A 19302-nucleotide genomic window follows, 5' to 3' on the forward strand; every position below is an offset into this window, starting at 1 on the left:
ATACATTTTGAGAAGAGTGAGAGTGGTCTAGTGGTAAAGGTGTCCGCCTCTCACCATAGAGGTTGTGTGCTCGATCACCAATGTAAGAAATTTTGAGGAGGGTGAGAGTGGTCAAGTGGACAGGTGTTCGCTTCTCATCCCAGAGGTTGAGGTTTCGATTCCCAATATATAAGTGTGACACACGCTTTGGATGAATAAGGGAAATTATATGTTATTCCAGTTTATAAGGGGAATGGTAAAACAAACTGAGCCAGTGGTATTCATATACCAGTACATCTTTAGTCATTTCTTAACTTAGTCGATTTCTTAAAATGTTCATGGTCAAATTAAGAAAAAGGTTAACTATTATATCATATTATCAAATAGGATGTTTTTAAAACACCAGCCCAGGAGCATATATAAGAAAAGACATTCGTACTATTTATAACAAGTGTTATGGTATTTATTATAAAAACAGAGCATAATTATAGTATATTCAAACAAAATTCACATTAGTGTATACACAACAATCAGCAAGAATACAATCATGTTTGAATAAATAAACTGTACTATATTGACAGGAATGTTAAAAGTACAACAGGGCCCCTATTACAGAAGCAGCTGAAGTAAATTTTCAATGTTTTCAATTGATTATATAAAAGTTATATTCATTAATTTATCTAAATGTTACCACACATATATATAATAAAATAAGAAAGATTTTTTTTCATATTAGAACTACAAGAAGTTTTCACTGCTTTAGAAATTATAGAAATATTCATTAATCTATCTAAATGTTACCACACATATCCTGAATGTACACAGTACCAGACCCAGTATCTTTTAGTTATGTTAACCTATCGAAATGTACATAAATCAAATATGACTCCTCTTAACCCCCCAGCCGCCCCCCCCCCCTAAAAAAAGAAGTAAATAAATCCATTATTAATACAAAAAAATAATGGCTACGTGGCAACAAATTCCCAGATACGAAATCACCTACATGTTGCTAATATGTTAGCTGTATCTAAAACATAAAGGCTTTAAACTGTCTTGGTCATTTAAGTCAAATGAGTTAAACACTTCAATGCATTAAAGTTAACAATAAATTGCATCAACCTAGATTGTGCGTCTTTAAAATATAGGGAGAAAAACCCTTAAAACGGTCTTTAGTTGACATTATGTAAAACACTGAATACTCTGCTTATCAGGTTGAATATTTCATTCTTTATGAAATTATTCATAGTCTAACAGCGTTACACAGTATTATACAATGGATTCCTTTGACCGTACTGCAGGGTTAGTCCAACCAACGGGCACACAAAGCTTGTCAATGACGTCATTTCCGTTATGGTTTGAAGTCATCAGGACTTCAGTGCACTTATGCCGTAAAATACCATCTAACAAAAAATGTTAAGCATACTATACAATGATCATATTTTCACTTGTGGATGCGGCATGAATTTGTTATCTCACTTGACTAAACAATTATCCCATTTCTTTAGAATCAATGTCTATTACCAAATACAAATAATTCAGCATCGACAAAACGTAGTTTTTACTCGACAAAACGTAATGTTTTTACTCGATCGAGTGTCCCGTTTGATGTCTTTATAATCCTTGATCGGTTCCACAGTGCACTCGTCAATACAGCACTTCACAGGGTGAGAGTAGTTCTCCACCCTCTCTACCAGCTCCCTCAAGCACCGCGCGGACATTGTCACCCACTTCAGGGTAACATCGGTGACAGAGGGTGGGAGGAGTAGCGGGTGATCATCGAGGGTTGTACTTATTATCGTTATTTGTTTCAAATGATTCAGCTGGGTAAGTGTCTTACAAAATAAGCTAATGTTCTTGATACGCCAAATGGTGAACTTCATTAATTGATCACATTTTTGTTCTAATGATTGTAAAATACTTCTTTCAACCTTTTCCGAAACACAATCTAACTCCAACTCAACTCAACTATTCGTATTAATCGTGATATTGGATGGATAGGGCCCGTATATTGTCAAATATTGTAGACGGCAGCACGCAGAAAGGTCATACGGTCCATCATGGCGACGTATTTCCACATGGGTGAGAGTGTTCTTTGAGCTGATAAACAACGCCTGGAGCTCCTCCTCGCTGAACTCATCCTCATGTCCCCAGATAGTTATATGACGTAGCTGAGACTTGTTCATCGATATCAAGGTTTTTAAGGTTGACCAATCTCTAGTATTAGAATCAATATAAAGGCACATTAGTTCCAGTTGAATATTCTGTACATTGTTGGCCAATGCCTCTCTATAACCAGCACAAAGTGCTTGTTGTACTGTCTTACCCCAAGTGTCGTACATCCATGTGGCACATTTTTCACTTACAGCATTTGACATCATTGCAGACATATATTGTGCAACTTCTCTGTTTATACCGCACATGAACAAAAACACATGCGATACATCAGCCACTGAACTGTCCTTTAATGGGTAAACGATAGGTAAAAACTCCTGAACATCTTCATGAACTGCTGCATGATAACTGTGCACTGCAGCAAGGAATTCCTGTACAGTTTTGTGGATAAAAGAGAAACTCGATGATTTTCTAATTAAAGATTGCGACTTTGTTTCTCGCATGATACCCGATTTCAGAACGAACAGGAGCTCCTCTTGTGTCAAACAGTCAACATTTTGAAACACAAGGGATGACTTTCGATCCCTCGAAAACAATTTCTCGAATGCAAGATGTGCCAGCTTCAATACAATATTGTAGTAGTTTTGTACATGTTTAGTTTGCTTAAAACATTTTAGCAACGGAGTGCATTCGGGCGAAACACTAAGCACAGGAAGCGATTTTCTCCCAAACATCATGTCCATCATGTATGCGTATATGTCACAAAAAGAAAATGATTCATGTACTCCCTCGAACCACAGACAAACTAGCAACAATACAATGATAGGAACTGAGAGTAGAGGCACCAGTCTTCTTCTGGCGACAAATCGGATAAAATCAAGACATAATCTCTTGTCTGCTACTTTTTCATTAAGGCAATCCAGCGTTTTCTGAACTAATAGCGGTGTGCTAGCTACTCCCTTTATTTCAAGGTATTTGCCTATTTTGGTGTCTTTAACGCGGTTTTGGGACAATCGCCAGGGTCTCGATGTAATCAACACAGTTGCATCTAACGTTTGCGATAAATGCGGGATAACTTTGTCTTCTAACGAACATGAACACTTTGTTTCAGTAGGATGCGACCATTCATCCAGCCCATCTACTATGACGACGCACTTTCGGTTTGACAACACACTTATCATAGTGCCGTAGCCAGCGGCCATCTCATCTGGACGATAAATAATGTTGATCAGCTGATCTCGAATCATGTCTGACAGTTCACAGGATTCAGAGCAGTCCCGCAATTTAATGTGAAACATAAACTCGATGTCTCTAAGAGTGTCCTCATCTTGAAAAAGATCATACTTGGGTTGTGACAATAATTTACAAAATTCCTCCTCATGAGATCTTACAAACGATTGATCATCATCAGACAATGAATAGTATAATTCTTGAAATTCTCTTTGAACATTATATTTTCTAATTACAAAAGAGTTGCGATTAAACCAGTTCCTCACAATTATCTGATTTAAACCTTTTTTGTTCAATAGCGGCCGTTTAAGAGAAGTCTTCTCTTCTCCATCTTGATCTAAACCCCTTCCTCCAGCGTCTCTACACGACACGGAGAACTGTGCTGCCCACTTTATGGTGCACATAGCGGAAAATGAGGATTTCCCCATACCCGCCTCACCAACTACGAAAACGGTGTTGGCCAAACCCTTTTCTTTACAGAAAATCTGTTTGTAAGAGGAAATAGGAGAACCATTTTGTTGTTGATCGTCTCCAAGTCTTCTGTGGTCTTTCTCCTCGATCTTTGGTGGAACGTAAAACTTGTCCAGTCTCTCGTCCTTGTCCGACAGCAGGGGCGATATGGGCGCGCTGTTGAGCTGCTTCTGGTAATACTTGACTAGCCGTTGACGTAGATCTGTAAATAGCATAAGTATATATATAACAAATAGCATGCATGTATATTCTCGCTGCAAATTAACGTTGCACTGGTAGTAAATGTTGATAAATTATACAAACCACTACAGTTGTATATATTTACCACATTTTCTGTATTTAACCGAAATTAACCTGGCAAAACCAGAGCTATCACTGAGCGTGATTAAGACCCCCAAACGCCGCCATTACAGGAAATGGCAGTTAAATGACTTTGAGGTTGAGGTCTGCTTTCATTTTCGGATTGTCTTTTTTTAAATTAAAAAGAACATGAGGGCCATGATGGCCATAAAACGCTTACCTAAGCAAAGTGCCATAATAAAGCATTAATAAAAATGTTGAAATTTAAACATATCTTTACTGATGAAGATGACTTGTTTTATACTTTAAAGGGTCATGCAATGAAGCTACATGTAAATTTTCATTGAATTTGGCCTTGTAGTTTCAGAGATTTTTTAAAAACAAAACAGTATGTCGGCCATTTTGTTGTTGTTGTTGCTGATCAATCTCAATGACTTGTTGTATTTTTGTAGACGGTCATTCAATGCAGCTTGCTGTAAAGTTTCAGTGAATTTGGCCTCCAAGTTTCAGAGAAGATGTTTTTAAAAGCAAAACAGGAAGTTGGCCAGATTGTTGTTATTGTTGATAAATCGCGACCCCTTGTTGTTTTATTGTAAAAGGTTACCAAAGGCAGCTTCCTGTAAAGATTCATTGAATTTGGACTAGTAGTTTTAAAGGGGATGTTTTTAAAGCAAAACAAAAAGTTGGCCATTTTGTTGTTCTTGTTGTTGATCAATCTTGACAGCTTGTTGTATTTTTGTAAGTAATCACCCAAAGAAGCTTTCTGTAAAGGTTCATTGAATTTGGAGTGGTATTTTCAGAGGAGACCCCTTTTTGTATTATGTAGAGGGTCACCCAAGGAATCTGTAAAGTTTGATTGAATTTGGACTGGTTTTTACTGAGGAGATGTGATTAAAGCAAAACAGGAAGTTTGCCATTTTGTTGATGTTGTTGATCAATCGTGACCCCTTGATGTATTTTTAGAGGGTCACCCAAGGAAGATTCATGTAAAGTTTAATTGAATTTGGACTGGTAGTTTTAGAGGAGATGTTTTTTAAAGCAAAACAGGAAGTTTGCCATTTTGTTGATGTTGTTGTTGTTGTTGATCAATCGTGACCCCTTGTTGTGCTTTTGTAGAGGGTCACCCTAGAAAGCTTCCTGTAAACTGTCATTGAATTTGGACTGGTAGTTTCACAGGAGATGCTTTTTAAAGCAAAACAGGATGTCGGCCATTTTGTTGTTATTGCTGTTAATCAATCGTAACCCCTTGTTGTATTTTTTGTAGAGGGTCACCCAAGGAAGCTTCCTGTGAAGTTTCATTGAGTATGGTCAAGTAGTTTCAGAGGAGAGGTTTTTTAAGCAATTGTTGACGGGCGGATGGACAAACTGACGGACGGACGGACGAACGGACTGACTGACGGACGGGCGCCGGACAAAGACCGATCACAAACGCTCACCTTGAGCACTTCATGTCTGGTGAGCTAAAAACGTATGTTAATGTGCTGCAGTGTACAATCTTACATGGAAATTAACATATTGTTAACAATCGTAGAAGACTAGAAATGTCAATAATAAAAAATAAATTAAACTTGCTTTGTAAACATCAACTTGGTTCTTCCTTAAACGTCATTTTATATGCTATGACTGATAATGAAAATAGACAAAGGACATGTACACTGTAAACAAATTAGTTTAAACGTCGGATTACTGCAGTATTGACTGTAACTGAGAAATAATATACAGGGTTCGAATTAAGACTCGCATACTCGCAAAATGCGAGCGACATTTGGAAATTGCGAGTGACTTTTATTCAAGCTCGCAAAATTCTGCGAGTGGCTTTTTCTAGACCACAAAATGTTAAAAGGAAAGGAGAATAAACCTGAACTTAATTCCGCTACGTAGTCGAGTGTAAACAGCCTGTAATTGGCATGTTTACACTACTGTTACAAGGAAGACAGTACGGAGTCACGCTCTAGTAGGTTTTCAAAAATACAAATACGGAAAAAAGGCTGAGTTTTATCTCGAATCTTTCCGGGATGCTCCGAGGCGTGCATAATACAAAGTTAATACGAATGACGTAATCACCTAGCTTAATCATTGGCTAAATTTAGCGCTTTCGCGCACTATATGTAAACCCCATCATCCTTTAAATATATTTCCGCCCAACTGTCAAAATGAATAGACTTCGTTGATCGATATATTTCATGGTCCAAAGTATCCACGCTACATTTACTGTTGCTTTTTATTTTAGATTTATTTTTTTATTGTTTTTAATACTTATAGACTTAATGAAATCTGTAGCGTGCTTGTCTAATGGGTATTAAATTACCCGATGGCGAGGGTAAATATACAAAGTGAACAATGTCAAATTATTGGACAGCTTTGTTATCAAAAAGCTGCCAGCATCAGATGAGTCTTTCCATACCCACCAAATAGAATAAGCCATCAACAAGTTCTAGTAGTCGAGTCACTCAAGATTGGTACTTTTTAATATTCATAATATGTCTTAGGTGTTAATTTCTACTTTAATTAGACAATATTATAAGGGAATAAAGCAAATAATAAAATTGCAAGTTGATTTTTCATTTTGCGAGTTGCCTCAAAATGCACTCGCAAAATTTTGCGAGTGCTCCTCAAAGTTAAATTCGAACCCTGAATATATTCCATACATCGCTACATTCCCATGTAAGTGTCAGCTTAATAAGTTGTATTGTATCAGATTAATTGATTGTATTGAAAACAACTTATTCGTCGTCTATTATTCACTGTGATGATGCATGGCGGATTCATTTCGTCAAAATTTGGCAATTATGAGTTACATCCAACACTGATGCGGAATCCATTCGAAACATGTACCTTGAAAAAATTGGATGTTCAAGTGGAAAACGGTCTGACTAACAGCAATTGTTTTAATTTTGATTGTATTTTGAGACCTTAAGCATAACCTAATGAACTGTCGATAAAACAAGAGTGCCAAATTTGCCCTAAATCGCCCACCTGATTAACAGAGGGTTAAATTATTGATCGGACAACATAATGGACGCCTACCTCCGTATGCCACATGTGAAACTATAATACTATATATATAATACCCCCCGTTTTTTAAACGGGCTTTTAAAGACATGGAAAATATGATTTTTTAAAGGACCATAACTCTTACAATATTTAAAGCTGCACTCTCACAGATATACCGTTTTTTTCAACTTTTTTTATTTTTTTTCTTGGAAAGAGGATATATCAGCGTAAATATCTACCAACCAATGATATAAGATTGCTGCCAAAAAATCAGATCGCAGATTGTCATATTTCCGTTCGAAAATTCATGTTTTATGGCTTAAACTGTTACTAACGGTTTAAGAAAAATACATATAACATCAATTCTTTAACTTAAATAATTATATATATCTGCAATCTATTTTTGTCAGCAGTCTTATATCACTGGTGTCCATACTTTTCACAAAAATTGGCTCGTTCCAAGACAAAAAAAGTTCAATCTTTAAGATATTTTGATACATGGTCACTTTAGGTACTTTTCTGTGAAAATATTCTGAAATCGAGTCAATGGTTGCATACATTGAAGAGTAGGCCAAGTCCTGGCGGTCATGAATTTTATAAACAGCATGGGGGTAAAGGAACATTTCTGTTATGTTATTTTAAAATCGGATAAGGAGATTCTGAGTTGAAGGTTTGTTAAGTTATTTTTATAAAGACATATAAAGAGAAAAGGGAGCCATGTCCCATAGCAGCAAGGTTTTTTTACGAATCAACATGTGGTAATGGAATTCGATTCATGGTCACCTAAGTACAATTTGTTGAAACAATTATTCTGTTTGACTTGATCGTTAACAACATACCTTAAATACTGGACATTCTTTAAAATAAAGATGTTTTCTAAATAAAAACGAAACTATAGATAATAGTTAAACATAGTAGAAAATATGCTGAGCTGTACCATGTTATTGTGAAGTCTGTAACCACCAACCACAACATTGTGTAATTCTTCTTATTGGAGACGCAGATAACACTATTTAATATGCTCTATTTATGGCTGCGTAGTCTCTTTTTGGATTTTTAACAACGCTTTCTTTATCTCGAACTCTCCGAGTCTCGAGGTATTTAAGCCGGTCCATGTGAGTTCGAGCCAACGGGTTTCGACTATGAAAAAAAAACTTATCGAAATACAGTCGAACCCGTTGGTTCGAACTCACATGGATCGGCTTAAATACCTGGAAAATCGGAAAGTTCGAGCCAAGCGGAAATGCTTAACTGCAGATTTTAAGCAATCTGTCCTTAAATACAGATCAAGTAAATGTCAATCTGTATAACATTATCGAAGTACATATATTACTCATGCTTGTTCGGTTTTATTTTTTTCTTCAGTATAAGACACTTACCTTCTCTTTGTTCCGCCTCTGACAGGGTAGAAACAGCTTTTATCTTTTGCAAGGCCTCTTCCAACTCCTGTTTACTAACTTGAACAGTGTCTCTACTCTTTGCCACTGCGTCTTCAATCTCGAGTTTCCCTCTCTCCGTGACTACCCTAGCAGTTGTCATTGCATCTTCTAAATGAAGCTTCCCCTGCGTCACAACGCCTTCCAGTTTGCTATTTCCTGTTTTTATTGCATCTTCGAGTTGAAGCTTCCCCTGCGACACAATGCCTTCTATATCTTTCTTTCCTGTGTCCGCAGCCTCCACTAACTGACGTGTTCCAGCTTCCATGGCAGTCTTACCCTGCAACACAACGCCTTCTATATCTTTCTTTCCTGTTTCCGCAGCCTCCGCTAACTGACGTGTTCCAGCTGCCATGGCAGTCTTACCCTGCAACACAACGCCTTCTATATCTTTCTTTCCTGTTTCCGCAGCCTCCGCTAACTGACGTGTTCCAGCTGCCATGGCAGTCTTACCCTGCAACACAACGCCTTCTATATCTTTCTTTCCTGTTTCCGTAGACTCCCCTAACTGACGTCTGCCAGATTCTATGCCAGTTACTACCGTCGCTCTAGCTTCTTCTAGTAGTTCACGTGCTTCTTCAGTCGTTATTGGAAGGGTGCCGTTTTTAAGCTGTAAACCAGAGTATTGGTCTTTAAACTTTATGTATTCAAAAGTAACATTATAGACTACAGCTATATTTCTTATTAAAAATTATCCTCTATAACAATGCGTCAATAAATTTCTTCCTTAACAAGCTGTTTTTTAGAACTATTAACTTGTAGGTTAAGTATTGACATAACTATTTTAAAGAATAATGTATTTTAATATATCGTGTATATTTGCTTTTCGGACAGAAAAACAATTCAATAAAGAGCATTTTAACTTTTTCAAAAACCTTGTTGAGCTCTGTGTGTCAAATAAACACAAACATTAACCTGTTGCAGTTTAAGAACAGCTTGCTGGGCATCCATGTCACTGGCCAGAAATGTAGAGTCTGTCAGAAGCGTATTCAGAGTGGCGAAGTAGTCAGCTAGGTCTGTGTCTGTCAACCTCAGATCCGGGGAATGGCGAATATTGCGGCCTATCACACGTGCCTAAAATGGAAAAATATGTTAAAAAATAGTAATTATAATATGTAATAAATACCGAATATTCAAAATGGTTGTGTAAAACTATTATATGTTCCCATTGACTAAAAGGGGTCACAGCCCACATTCATAGGTAATATTATGTAGTTTGTGTTTGATAAAGTGCTTTCTTCATGTATATATAATAATGGTCCAAAAATAAAGCATCATAGATAAGTGTTCTATTAATTCTAATCATTTTGCTTCTTTAAACGTTAACACACAAACCATATCTGCATCAAACAAAAGCATCGTAAAATAATATTCGTACTTGTACGAGTGCAGCTTATATAATGCAAATTACAGTCAAAGGCCAGATTTCCTTTAGCCAAAATTCTTATAGAATATGCTTATTTTAATTCACTGGCAGAAATATCGTGTGTATGTATTACCTCAGTTAATAGGTTGGGTTGGTTGCCAATAGGGAATGACATACGCTGTTGGAACTCTGTACAGTTGATCATAACGCTAATGATACCATTGAAGTCTGTCTCGTCGTATGACGTCACTTCGTCATAGCCGTCAGGTGGCATAAAGCATTTGGCTACTTGCCAATGGTTCGTACACCATTGGTTGGCTTTGGTATTCTTCCATGATGGTCCACTATATCTGTGGACAGCACATATTTCATCACGAAAATCATCACATATCTGTAAGAGGCAAGGTCGGTGTATCTTAAATGGAGTGTTGTGGTATTTGCAGTTGCGCGGATGTGAGCAGAGTCCTCTTGTTGGACAAGGCAAGACATGTTCTGTCAGACAAAGGCTGCATGTTGTTCCAGCAGCGAGGTGCCTGACATGGAGGACTGAAGAGTGGATATTTTGCTGAACGCGATGCGATTCCCCTTCAACGAGGCCTCGTAGTCCGGCCTTGGTGATTCTGAGGGCGAGGGATCCTTTTAACCAGTTCTGGTTATCCTTTTCCTTTAGAATGTCTTTGTACGAAGCCATTTTGATATAAACCCCGTGCTGACACGTTAGTGAAGGCAATCTGACTCCACTCGGTCTGATGTTGCAGGAATCGCTGGAATTACCTGAAGGTTACAAGAAACAATAAAAAATAGAGTGTGTTTTGTTGAAGCGAAATAATGAAATATGTTCATGCAGTAAATTTACTTAACAGATATATTGTCACAAATTTTTCGCCTGAGTTCTGTTAACAAATAAACACAATTAGAATATTTATTTATTCGCGTTACTCTTAAATGAAACACATTACTCAAAACATCAATAATAGGCAGTATGCTCAAATAAAAGCAAAGGTGAAAAGGGCTGTGAACAAATTTAATCTTTTTTTCTTGCATACCGGACGTCATTCGGAACTCCTCGGCCATTTTTATCGAAAATAACCTCGGATATATGCCGTAAATTAGTTGAAGTAGTTCGTATTTTTTTAAAATTACATCATTAATTAAATGAAATGTTTTAGCTTGTATTTATTTATTGATCTAAGTTGAAATTGATTGCCAGTGAAGTGTATTATTGCTTACATAATTAAGATTACCGCGAATTCTTAAGTCTTTAAGTTTAACTTCTAAATTAAATAACTACGCGATATACTAGCAGCGGACTTAAACATATCTATTTCTGAGGTGGTAAACCGTCCAAATACATCCGAGGTTGTTTTCGATACAAATGGCCGAGGCGTTCCGAATGCCGGACGTGGTTTTCCAGTCATGTGATCAGTGCTGGAAAAAACCGTCTTACACCCCAAATGTAAGATGAGTCACGCGTAACAACGCAATTTTTATAGTATGGTTCATGGAAAGTATATTATGTCAATTTAATCAAATATTTAAGTATGCAGGACTTTATATTATAATTGAAAATCAATAATCGTAAAAAATGCGCTTCATCAAGTCAGCAAACAACGTCGCACGTGCATTTTGGTGAAATGTACAAACTTGCGTGTTATACGTCAATTTCTCCACAAGTTGATATTTTAAGATATGCATGAAAACATTAGATATCCATATAGTTGATTATATCTATCATGCGTTTCCGGTGCGGATAAAAAAATCCGACCCTCGGGCACGCTTGGTGATCCGTAATTCGGCAAGCCGCGTTAGCCGCTCACGCGCGTGCCCTCGGGTCGGATTTTTCCATCTGTACCGGAAACACATGGTAGATACTTATAAATCTACTATAGCATCTTGTTTTATTTAAAGAATGTAATGTTAATGCATTTTAATACTTTTTGTCAACCTAATTCACTGATGTGTTTTGAAATGTTGAAAAAAAAACTTTCGATGTTTCAGACTCCACCCATTTTGAACACCCCAATTGCATACCATACCCCGATTGAATGCAACATTTTATTCCTTAAATATGTCAAATAAAGATATTCATCTTGATAAAATATGTAGGTTGCATGGTTGGAAAAACATATCTTAAGTGTAGTTGTAATACATGTATGAAGTATTTGCTGAGACAATGACTTAATATGTGTGCTTACATATAATAACCATAACATCCAGTCGAATATAAACATTGCCAAGTTCGGAGAAATCCGGTGAAGCGATTGTGCCTATCAGTGGCGGATCTACCGGGGCACAGAGGGCCCATGCCCCCCCCCCCCCCGGGCCGGCAATAATGTTTTTTGGCACATCTTTATTGATTTAACTGTACAAATAAGTTGTTTTAACACAATTTAAATTTTATATAAGCATTTGAACAAATAAAGGATTGAACCTGATTATCGAGTATCATATAGTATACGAAACGAAAACGTCTCTTGAAAATGACATCGAGGCCAGAACATTCGATAAAAAAAATCGGGACCGGATTTTACACAGACAGCTGATCAAAAGTAGATAAATATGGCTGCGGTTATACTCGTAAGTTTACTGTTTTCAGAATAAATCATATACCAGAAATATAAGTTGTTTTAAACTGTTAACATGTGCACATGTTCGTCATTGCTTTTAATAATGTCATTGTGTGTCAACAAGAGATGTGTGTTTATGACGTGCATTTAACAAAAGTTTAAATTCAAAACGTTGCCGCCTTGGAATGTTCCATTTTGGCCTTTATTATCGTCTAGTTCTCAGCCTTTGTAAATTATTACATAATAAATTATTTGAAACCCTTTTTGGAACTAGTTTTTACTTCAGTTAACTGAAATAACAATGACATCCGAGGTACCAACAGTATAATTGAGTGCAATCAATGTACTGTAGGTTTATATAGCATTTATTCTACGGCATATATGTGTGTGTCTCAGGTGGACGAGTGGTTAACGACATAACCTGTTGATCGGTCGACACTGGTTCGATTCCCCAAACCAGGTAGATATCTTTGTCATTTTTTGAAAGGTTTATCTAAGATCAGCAAATGCTATCTGTTTAATTCAATTGATCTGCCAAATATCATTGACAGTGAAGTCAAATGTTAATTCCATGTCATTATATGATTTAAACAATGCATTCAAAAAAAGTTTGATATGTTTATAATTAGTTGTGCCCCCCCCCCCACCCCATATAGAAAGTCCTAGAACCGCCACTGCCTATAGCTATATCGATTTTGTATTTCTTATCTGTCTGTCTCTCGCCATGCGTCCGAGAGATAAACAAGTGCTAAAATAGCGTAACTTAACACTTCTATTGCACTGAGAGGAGAAATCAATAAAACCGCCGTTACCCAGATAAGCTCCAAAGTTGGCAATGATTGGCCATAATTTGCAAAAAAAATATAGCTTATTTGGTAAGTTAAAGTAATACTCTGTAGCTCGAAATGAATACATACACATGTATAACAAACTTAAATTTTGACTGATACACCTTTAACTACTTACTTAATAATGCATTTATGGAAAATATTAATGACTCAGATAACAAGATTGTAACCGTGCATTTAATAGCTGAAAACGCACAAATATTAAATGATTGGTGAATGCTAAAAGATTTACTGTGTTCTACTATAGTCTCATATGGTAGAACTACTGTGTTTTATGCTCATTTCTTTCAAATTAAACTCGGTATCCTTTATCTGAACCATTCTTTTCGACAATTATTCATCCTTTTTGGAATATTAAAACGAAATAAGTGATTGTGGTATATCTTATCTGGGAGTAAGAGTGCATCTTTAGGTAGGATGGATGTTTGAGAACCATCGTGTAAAGATTCAATGCAATGCATCGAATTGTTGCTGAGATAACTTATATGTGCTAACAAGCAAAACTTTAACTGAAATGTATAAGCTTACGGCTGAACTATGAGTTTCGTTTCGATATCAGATTCTGTCTCAAATGTGCTTACATGCGAACCCTTAACCAAGGTTTGACGTCAACGCCAATGGTATGTAGTATCGCTCCCATTTTCTTTAAGCCAGTCGAGCTGAAAAAGATACTTAAAGTTAGTCGAACACAAATAAATAGTATTCAATCATTAATATCCATTGTCTAAAACAAAATTATAAGAAAATAGGCATGAATTTTAGAACATTATTCACAAGTTCATTTTGGCTACTAAAAATTCGTATCGCGATACGCGATGGAAATATTGCGATGCAATTTTCGTCTCAACACATATTCATCCCTTATATGGGATGTGTAAAATGTAACTCTCATTCAGTGTTCATTAGGCATTAGCAATTAGTAATTAGCCTGACCTTGACCTTGACCACTGGGCTTGTCCATGTGGTTTTCATTGCATTACTTACAAATGTATGTCAGAAAATCATGAATAAAATCATGTCAATCAGAATAATTATGAATAGTTTCGTTATGTTTTGAAGCAATAACAATAAACTGTATTTTGAATTGTAATTGAAACAGGATGAACAGAATTGTCACATAAATGTGTCAAAATCCCTCCAAAAGCTCCGACACTGCAAGATCATAAAATAAGTAATATACATATGCCATTTTGGTATTTCAAACTACTAGCGGAGTATGAAGGGGCGCACCTGGCGCACGCCCACCTCTTAATTAGTCCTGGTTTACTGTTGTTGTTTATTTCAATATGGGAGAAAAAAGTAACAAAATACGACAAAAACGCACCATTTCCTACCACATATTGACTGTTAACATTTTCTTGAAGGAGTAACCTCAAACCCCCATGCAAGTTGTTTCAACTTTGGGCTTATTTGGTTATGGGGTTATATGTCTGGGATCCATAAAATTCTCGAAGCATTTATATTAAAACATGTTGACTTCCTAACTATACATGGTTTATGCTCACACTCCTTTTAAAACAGCTTTAAAGCTGCACTCTCACAGAATTACCGATTTTAAAAATGTATTTTTTTTGTCTTGGACTGAGCAAATTTTTCCGTAAGTATCTGCAAACCATTGATAAAGGAGTGCTGACAAAAAATCAGATCGCAGATTTTCATATTTCCGTTCGAAAATTAATGTTTTACGGCTAAAAGCGTTACTATCGGTTTAAGAAAGATGCATCAAAAAACATAAAAAAAGTTGTCAAAACGTTCAATCTGTGAGAGTGCAGCTTTAATTTATTGTGAACAATTTCCAAAAAGAAGTTAAAGTACATTTATTTTTTGCATACACGATTTATTACATTATACATTTATATTAAATGATACATCAAATATTTTGTTATTCTAATTTACTTCGATTTCCCGACACTATCATATAGTATCACTATGACAGGCGTCTGACTCATTGTTGGTCTCTTAAATAAGGATTAATATAATTTTGAGTACGTATATACTGAGATAAACAATACATCTGAAGATATTTAATGCCTCTGATATACAAGAAAGAAACAAGGTATTTAGAAATACAAAAAAACAACTGGACTCTAGCATGGCAGGGCGCGACACTAACGGTAACCCGGTGACACATGGCACCCAATTTTCTGACAGGATTACCACAACCAATTTGCTAGAGAGCCCGCCGGGTCACCTGATAAATACACTTTGCCACTGTGGTTATATCATATATATTTATTTTTTTGTCTATGGAAAAACAAAAATAAATACAAAAATATGCTTTATCGATAAGTAAACAATCTCTTAATGTATATTGCGGACGCACACTCCCTGGTGCGACGTCATTGAATGTATTCCGGGTCGGCGTTCTCTGCAGTGCTTGGTACAGAGAAGCCAGTCTCCTTTAAAAAGTAAAAATAACGTCATTTTTGGATATTTAAAGGCCTAGTTTAAGGAATGTTTGACATGATAATTCCCTGCTGTGCATCTCCTGCTAATTGCACTGCTGTCACAATACGGGCTAATTTCCTGTGTATTTGTTTATTGGTGCAGGGCCATTAAGGGACCATTTCTATAATACAACCTCAAAACTGCACAGCAGGGTACTGAGATCAGAGATCTGATAAATGGCACAAGGCAATTAGGTTAAGATCAATACACATAGGTTGTGCACTTTACACAAATTGGGGGGGGGGGGGGGCGAGATGGTCACTTATAGGTTTAAACTAGGCCTTTAATTGGGGGGGGGGGGCGAGATGGTCACTTATAGGTTTAAACTAGGCCTTTAAGATAATTTTCAGCCCTTAATTTTATGAATAACCGATGATTAATGACATTATTTAAATAAAGTCAAAACAAAATAACAGACCTGTAGGATACCCTGTTTCTTTTACGGGTCACCATTTTTTTGCGAGTAGGTGATCTTGCGGGTCACACGATAAAAGAAGAAGTGTCGCGCCCAGCATGGTACCGTGAAATCCGGTTAGTTGGGGTTACATACCTTGTTTCTTTCTTGTAAATCAAAGGCATTAAATATACTAAGATGTGTTGTTTATCTCATTAAATGTACTCAACATTATATTCATCCACATTTTATAGACAAACAATGAGTCAGACGCCTGTCGTAGTGTTACTATATATACACAGAATGAGTCAGATGCCTGTGATCACTACCAGTTGTACGTGTATGGAAATCGAAAGTTGAAAAACATTTGAGTTATCATTGACATTCATATTTAAGAAAACACTGCACGATGCTTTTTACAATAAGTTTACATAATTGTGCTTACTCAGGTACATAAGTTAAGAGTGTAAATTGAAAGTAGTGTTCACCAATTAATTTACTGTCACTAAAAATATTAATGAAAACGAAAGTAGAATTTGGTTTTCATTAATCAGTATCATCCATCGCATTTAAACACCCATCTATAGATATGATGGTGTTATTAAATCTAACAATTTATTTTATTAATTTGCTTTTGGCAAATGCAAACTATAACCGAGAAGAAAACGATTAAATTACCTTAAGCCTAAGTCTTGTCCGCCATAGCACTTCAAGTATGGGGTGTCCTTATTCTCTATACAGCGACAAGCACTGATATGACTATACAGCCAGTATATTTACCGTAAAGTAAATCATGAATCTGTTGCCTGCAGCCAGTTGTCTGCTCCATTACATATGGCATGGGTTACCCGCCCTTACAATGTTATTATCTTGTACAGAGTACGCTGGGTACCAGACAACATTACCTGAAGATAAAACAAGATAAAAATGAAGCTATATTATATTCAAATATAACGATCAACAATACTGAGTATTGTGTCATTTGTCTATATGATGGAATATCCGATAACAGTTTGTTTCTGAATAGATGAATTTCTGTACTACCAGTTTTTCTTTAAGAAGAAAGAACTTTGATTTTGATAATTAGTTGCTGTGAGCCTCTTACATTCTGAAATATGTTCTAACACTATTACACAAGTAAGACTTTTATATTGCTGCTTCTTACATTTATAGAGACTTAGGTTCTAGAAAAGCGGTCAAGTTACAGGGTTTCGCATCAACAGGAATTATGATGTTTATTGTTGCCATTCCAATAATGTATGTGGCCCATGTATGGTAACTGCTGAAACTTTTCAAACATCTGATTGATTTAAATTAGGTGCTTGATATGTAACTTCCAAAATGAGGCGAAAATCGCGAATGTCCGAGAACTACTAATGTCCGAGAGCTACTCACCGACTGGTATGGGGTTGCTTTTTTAAATTATGGCATTGGTTGTAGAAATGCTAATAACAAAATTGTTTGAAATACTTTGATACCTTTTTATATGAACCTGGCCTTGTTAGTGGTTGAAGGATACCAATTAAAGTACATGAATGCATAATAAATAAAAATCATACAAATATTTAATGTTAATGTGTTTTTTTAATATTTTATCTTAATATTTTGTTGTTGATTTTATGTAAACTATTAAGCTGTATAGAGTCCAATAGTTGTCCTATGGCACGTCTGTAAAGAGGCAAATACACTGTATAGAGGGAAATTTGATGTAAAGAGTCTATTTTCTGTCAAATTTTGTACTACATGGAGCCCCATGTCTGTTCAATTATGTAACGGTTTGGAGTCCAATGCTTGTCCTATTGGCCATATTTCTAGATGGAAACGTATATGTTTTGTATCCAAATGCATGATTATATGCGTGTAAAATATTCATTTGAAGGTTGTACTATTTTACGACATTTTCGTCTGGCTGTATAGAGCCCAAGAGTCAAGTGCGTGTGGTTGTATAGAGAATTACGCCGAACATGGTCCAAAGTCAAATCATTATCAGCTTGCCTATGTCATATAGATATTGTATGGTTAACTACAACTAATATTTACTTGCTTACTCCTACGATAAATTGACATATTGGTATAACTTTAGCTACAGTAATGATCGTTCAGGGGTACATCTGCCATAGCCATAAAATGTCAAAAGACTCGTTGATGGCCATTAAGTGGACCAGGAATGAATTTAAAGGCAGACTAAATAAAGATATCGTCACTTGTTGACCAAGATTCATACATCATTACATCTCTGAAGTTATAAGAGAGGATTTATGAGGAGAATTGAACATATACTATTTGGAATGGGGGAACTTCTCAATAACTTGAACATAGCTGGGTATAGATTAAACTTTTAAATCTTATTTGTTCATGTTCGGAACGGAGAGAAAGGTAGAGTAAGATTATATATAAAATCTGTTATATTCAACTAGCACTTTAACATCAGTTTAGCCGTGTAGTGATTATGTCCCTTCAATATGCGCCCTGCAAAACATTTCTCGGACCAGCCCTTTAAACGACAGGTAACAATACGACTGCTACTTCTAGGCTACTGTTGCTGCTGCCGCTGTCATTTCCGCCACCGCCATAACCACTACCATCACCACTTGCTGCTGCTGTTACTGATCCCCCTCCTCCTCATACTACTCGCTACTACCACTACTAATTAACATTCATGTTGTTGTTGTTGGTGTTGTTGTTTTTGTTGTAATTATTACTACTTTTATCATATTAGAATTAATATCTTTTTATTAGCATAACTTATATTTTTATTTCTTTTTACTGTTATAGTTTCATTATCAAATATGTCAAATAGCAATGTCATGGACAAAATCAGTGGTGAAGAATATGATTTTCTTCAACCACTATTTTGTCAATAATAAATGTGACAGTTGAAAACTGTGAAAAATAGGATCCTATTTTTCCTAGACCTGTGCAGAATATGATCTGGGAATAATAAGGTCCTTTACACCGTAATGGAGAAACATTAAGCAAATGTATCCTAAAATGCACAGGAAGAAACGGCCTAGCTGTCAGGCAGCCTAGCGGTAAAAGGGTAGCAGCACAGCGGGCTGGCGGCCTAGCGGCCTGTGGATAGCGGCCTCTGAGCATAGCCTAGCGGCGTGAAGTAGCAGCACAGCGGGCTGGTGGCCTAACGACCAGAAGTTAGCGG

General features: G+C 36.3%; 1 protein-coding gene across 1 annotated transcript; it reads right to left on the reverse strand.

The window, feature by feature from the left end:
• Positions 1-415: 415 nt before the first annotated feature.
• On the reverse strand, positions 416-16893 carry LOC128235023 (uncharacterized). Its single transcript, XM_052949705.1, has 6 exons — positions 16824-16893; positions 13885-13962; positions 10022-10662; positions 9438-9596; positions 8466-9132; positions 416-3994 (listed from the first exon to the last, which is right to left on the reverse strand). The coding sequence occupies exons 3-6, from the start codon at positions 10577-10579 to the stop codon at positions 1941-1943; spliced, it is 3438 nt and encodes a 1145-aa protein (XP_052805665.1). The 5' UTR covers positions 10580-10662; positions 13885-13962; positions 16824-16893; the 3' UTR covers positions 416-1940.
• Between the last annotated feature and the right edge of the window lie 2409 nt (positions 16894-19302).

The sequence above is a fragment of the Mya arenaria genome, chromosome 5 (assembly GCF_026914265.1).
Source record: "Mya arenaria isolate MELC-2E11 chromosome 5, ASM2691426v1".
NCBI classification, from domain to species: domain Eukaryota; kingdom Metazoa; phylum Mollusca; class Bivalvia; order Myida; family Myidae; genus Mya; species Mya arenaria.

Coding starts and splice junctions, on each gene's coding strand:
- LOC128235023 (XM_052949705.1), bottom strand. CDS start 10,579: ATGGCTTCGTACAAAGACATTCTAAAGGAAAAGGATAACCAGAACTGG. Junction 9,133..9,437: donor CTGTTCTTAAACTGCAACAG/GTTAATGTTTGT, acceptor TCTGGTTTACAG/CTTAAAAACGGCACCCTTCC. Junction 3,995..8,465: donor AGAGGCGGAACAAAGAGAAG/GTAAGTGTCTTA, acceptor TGCTATTTACAG/ATCTACGTCAACGGCTAGTC.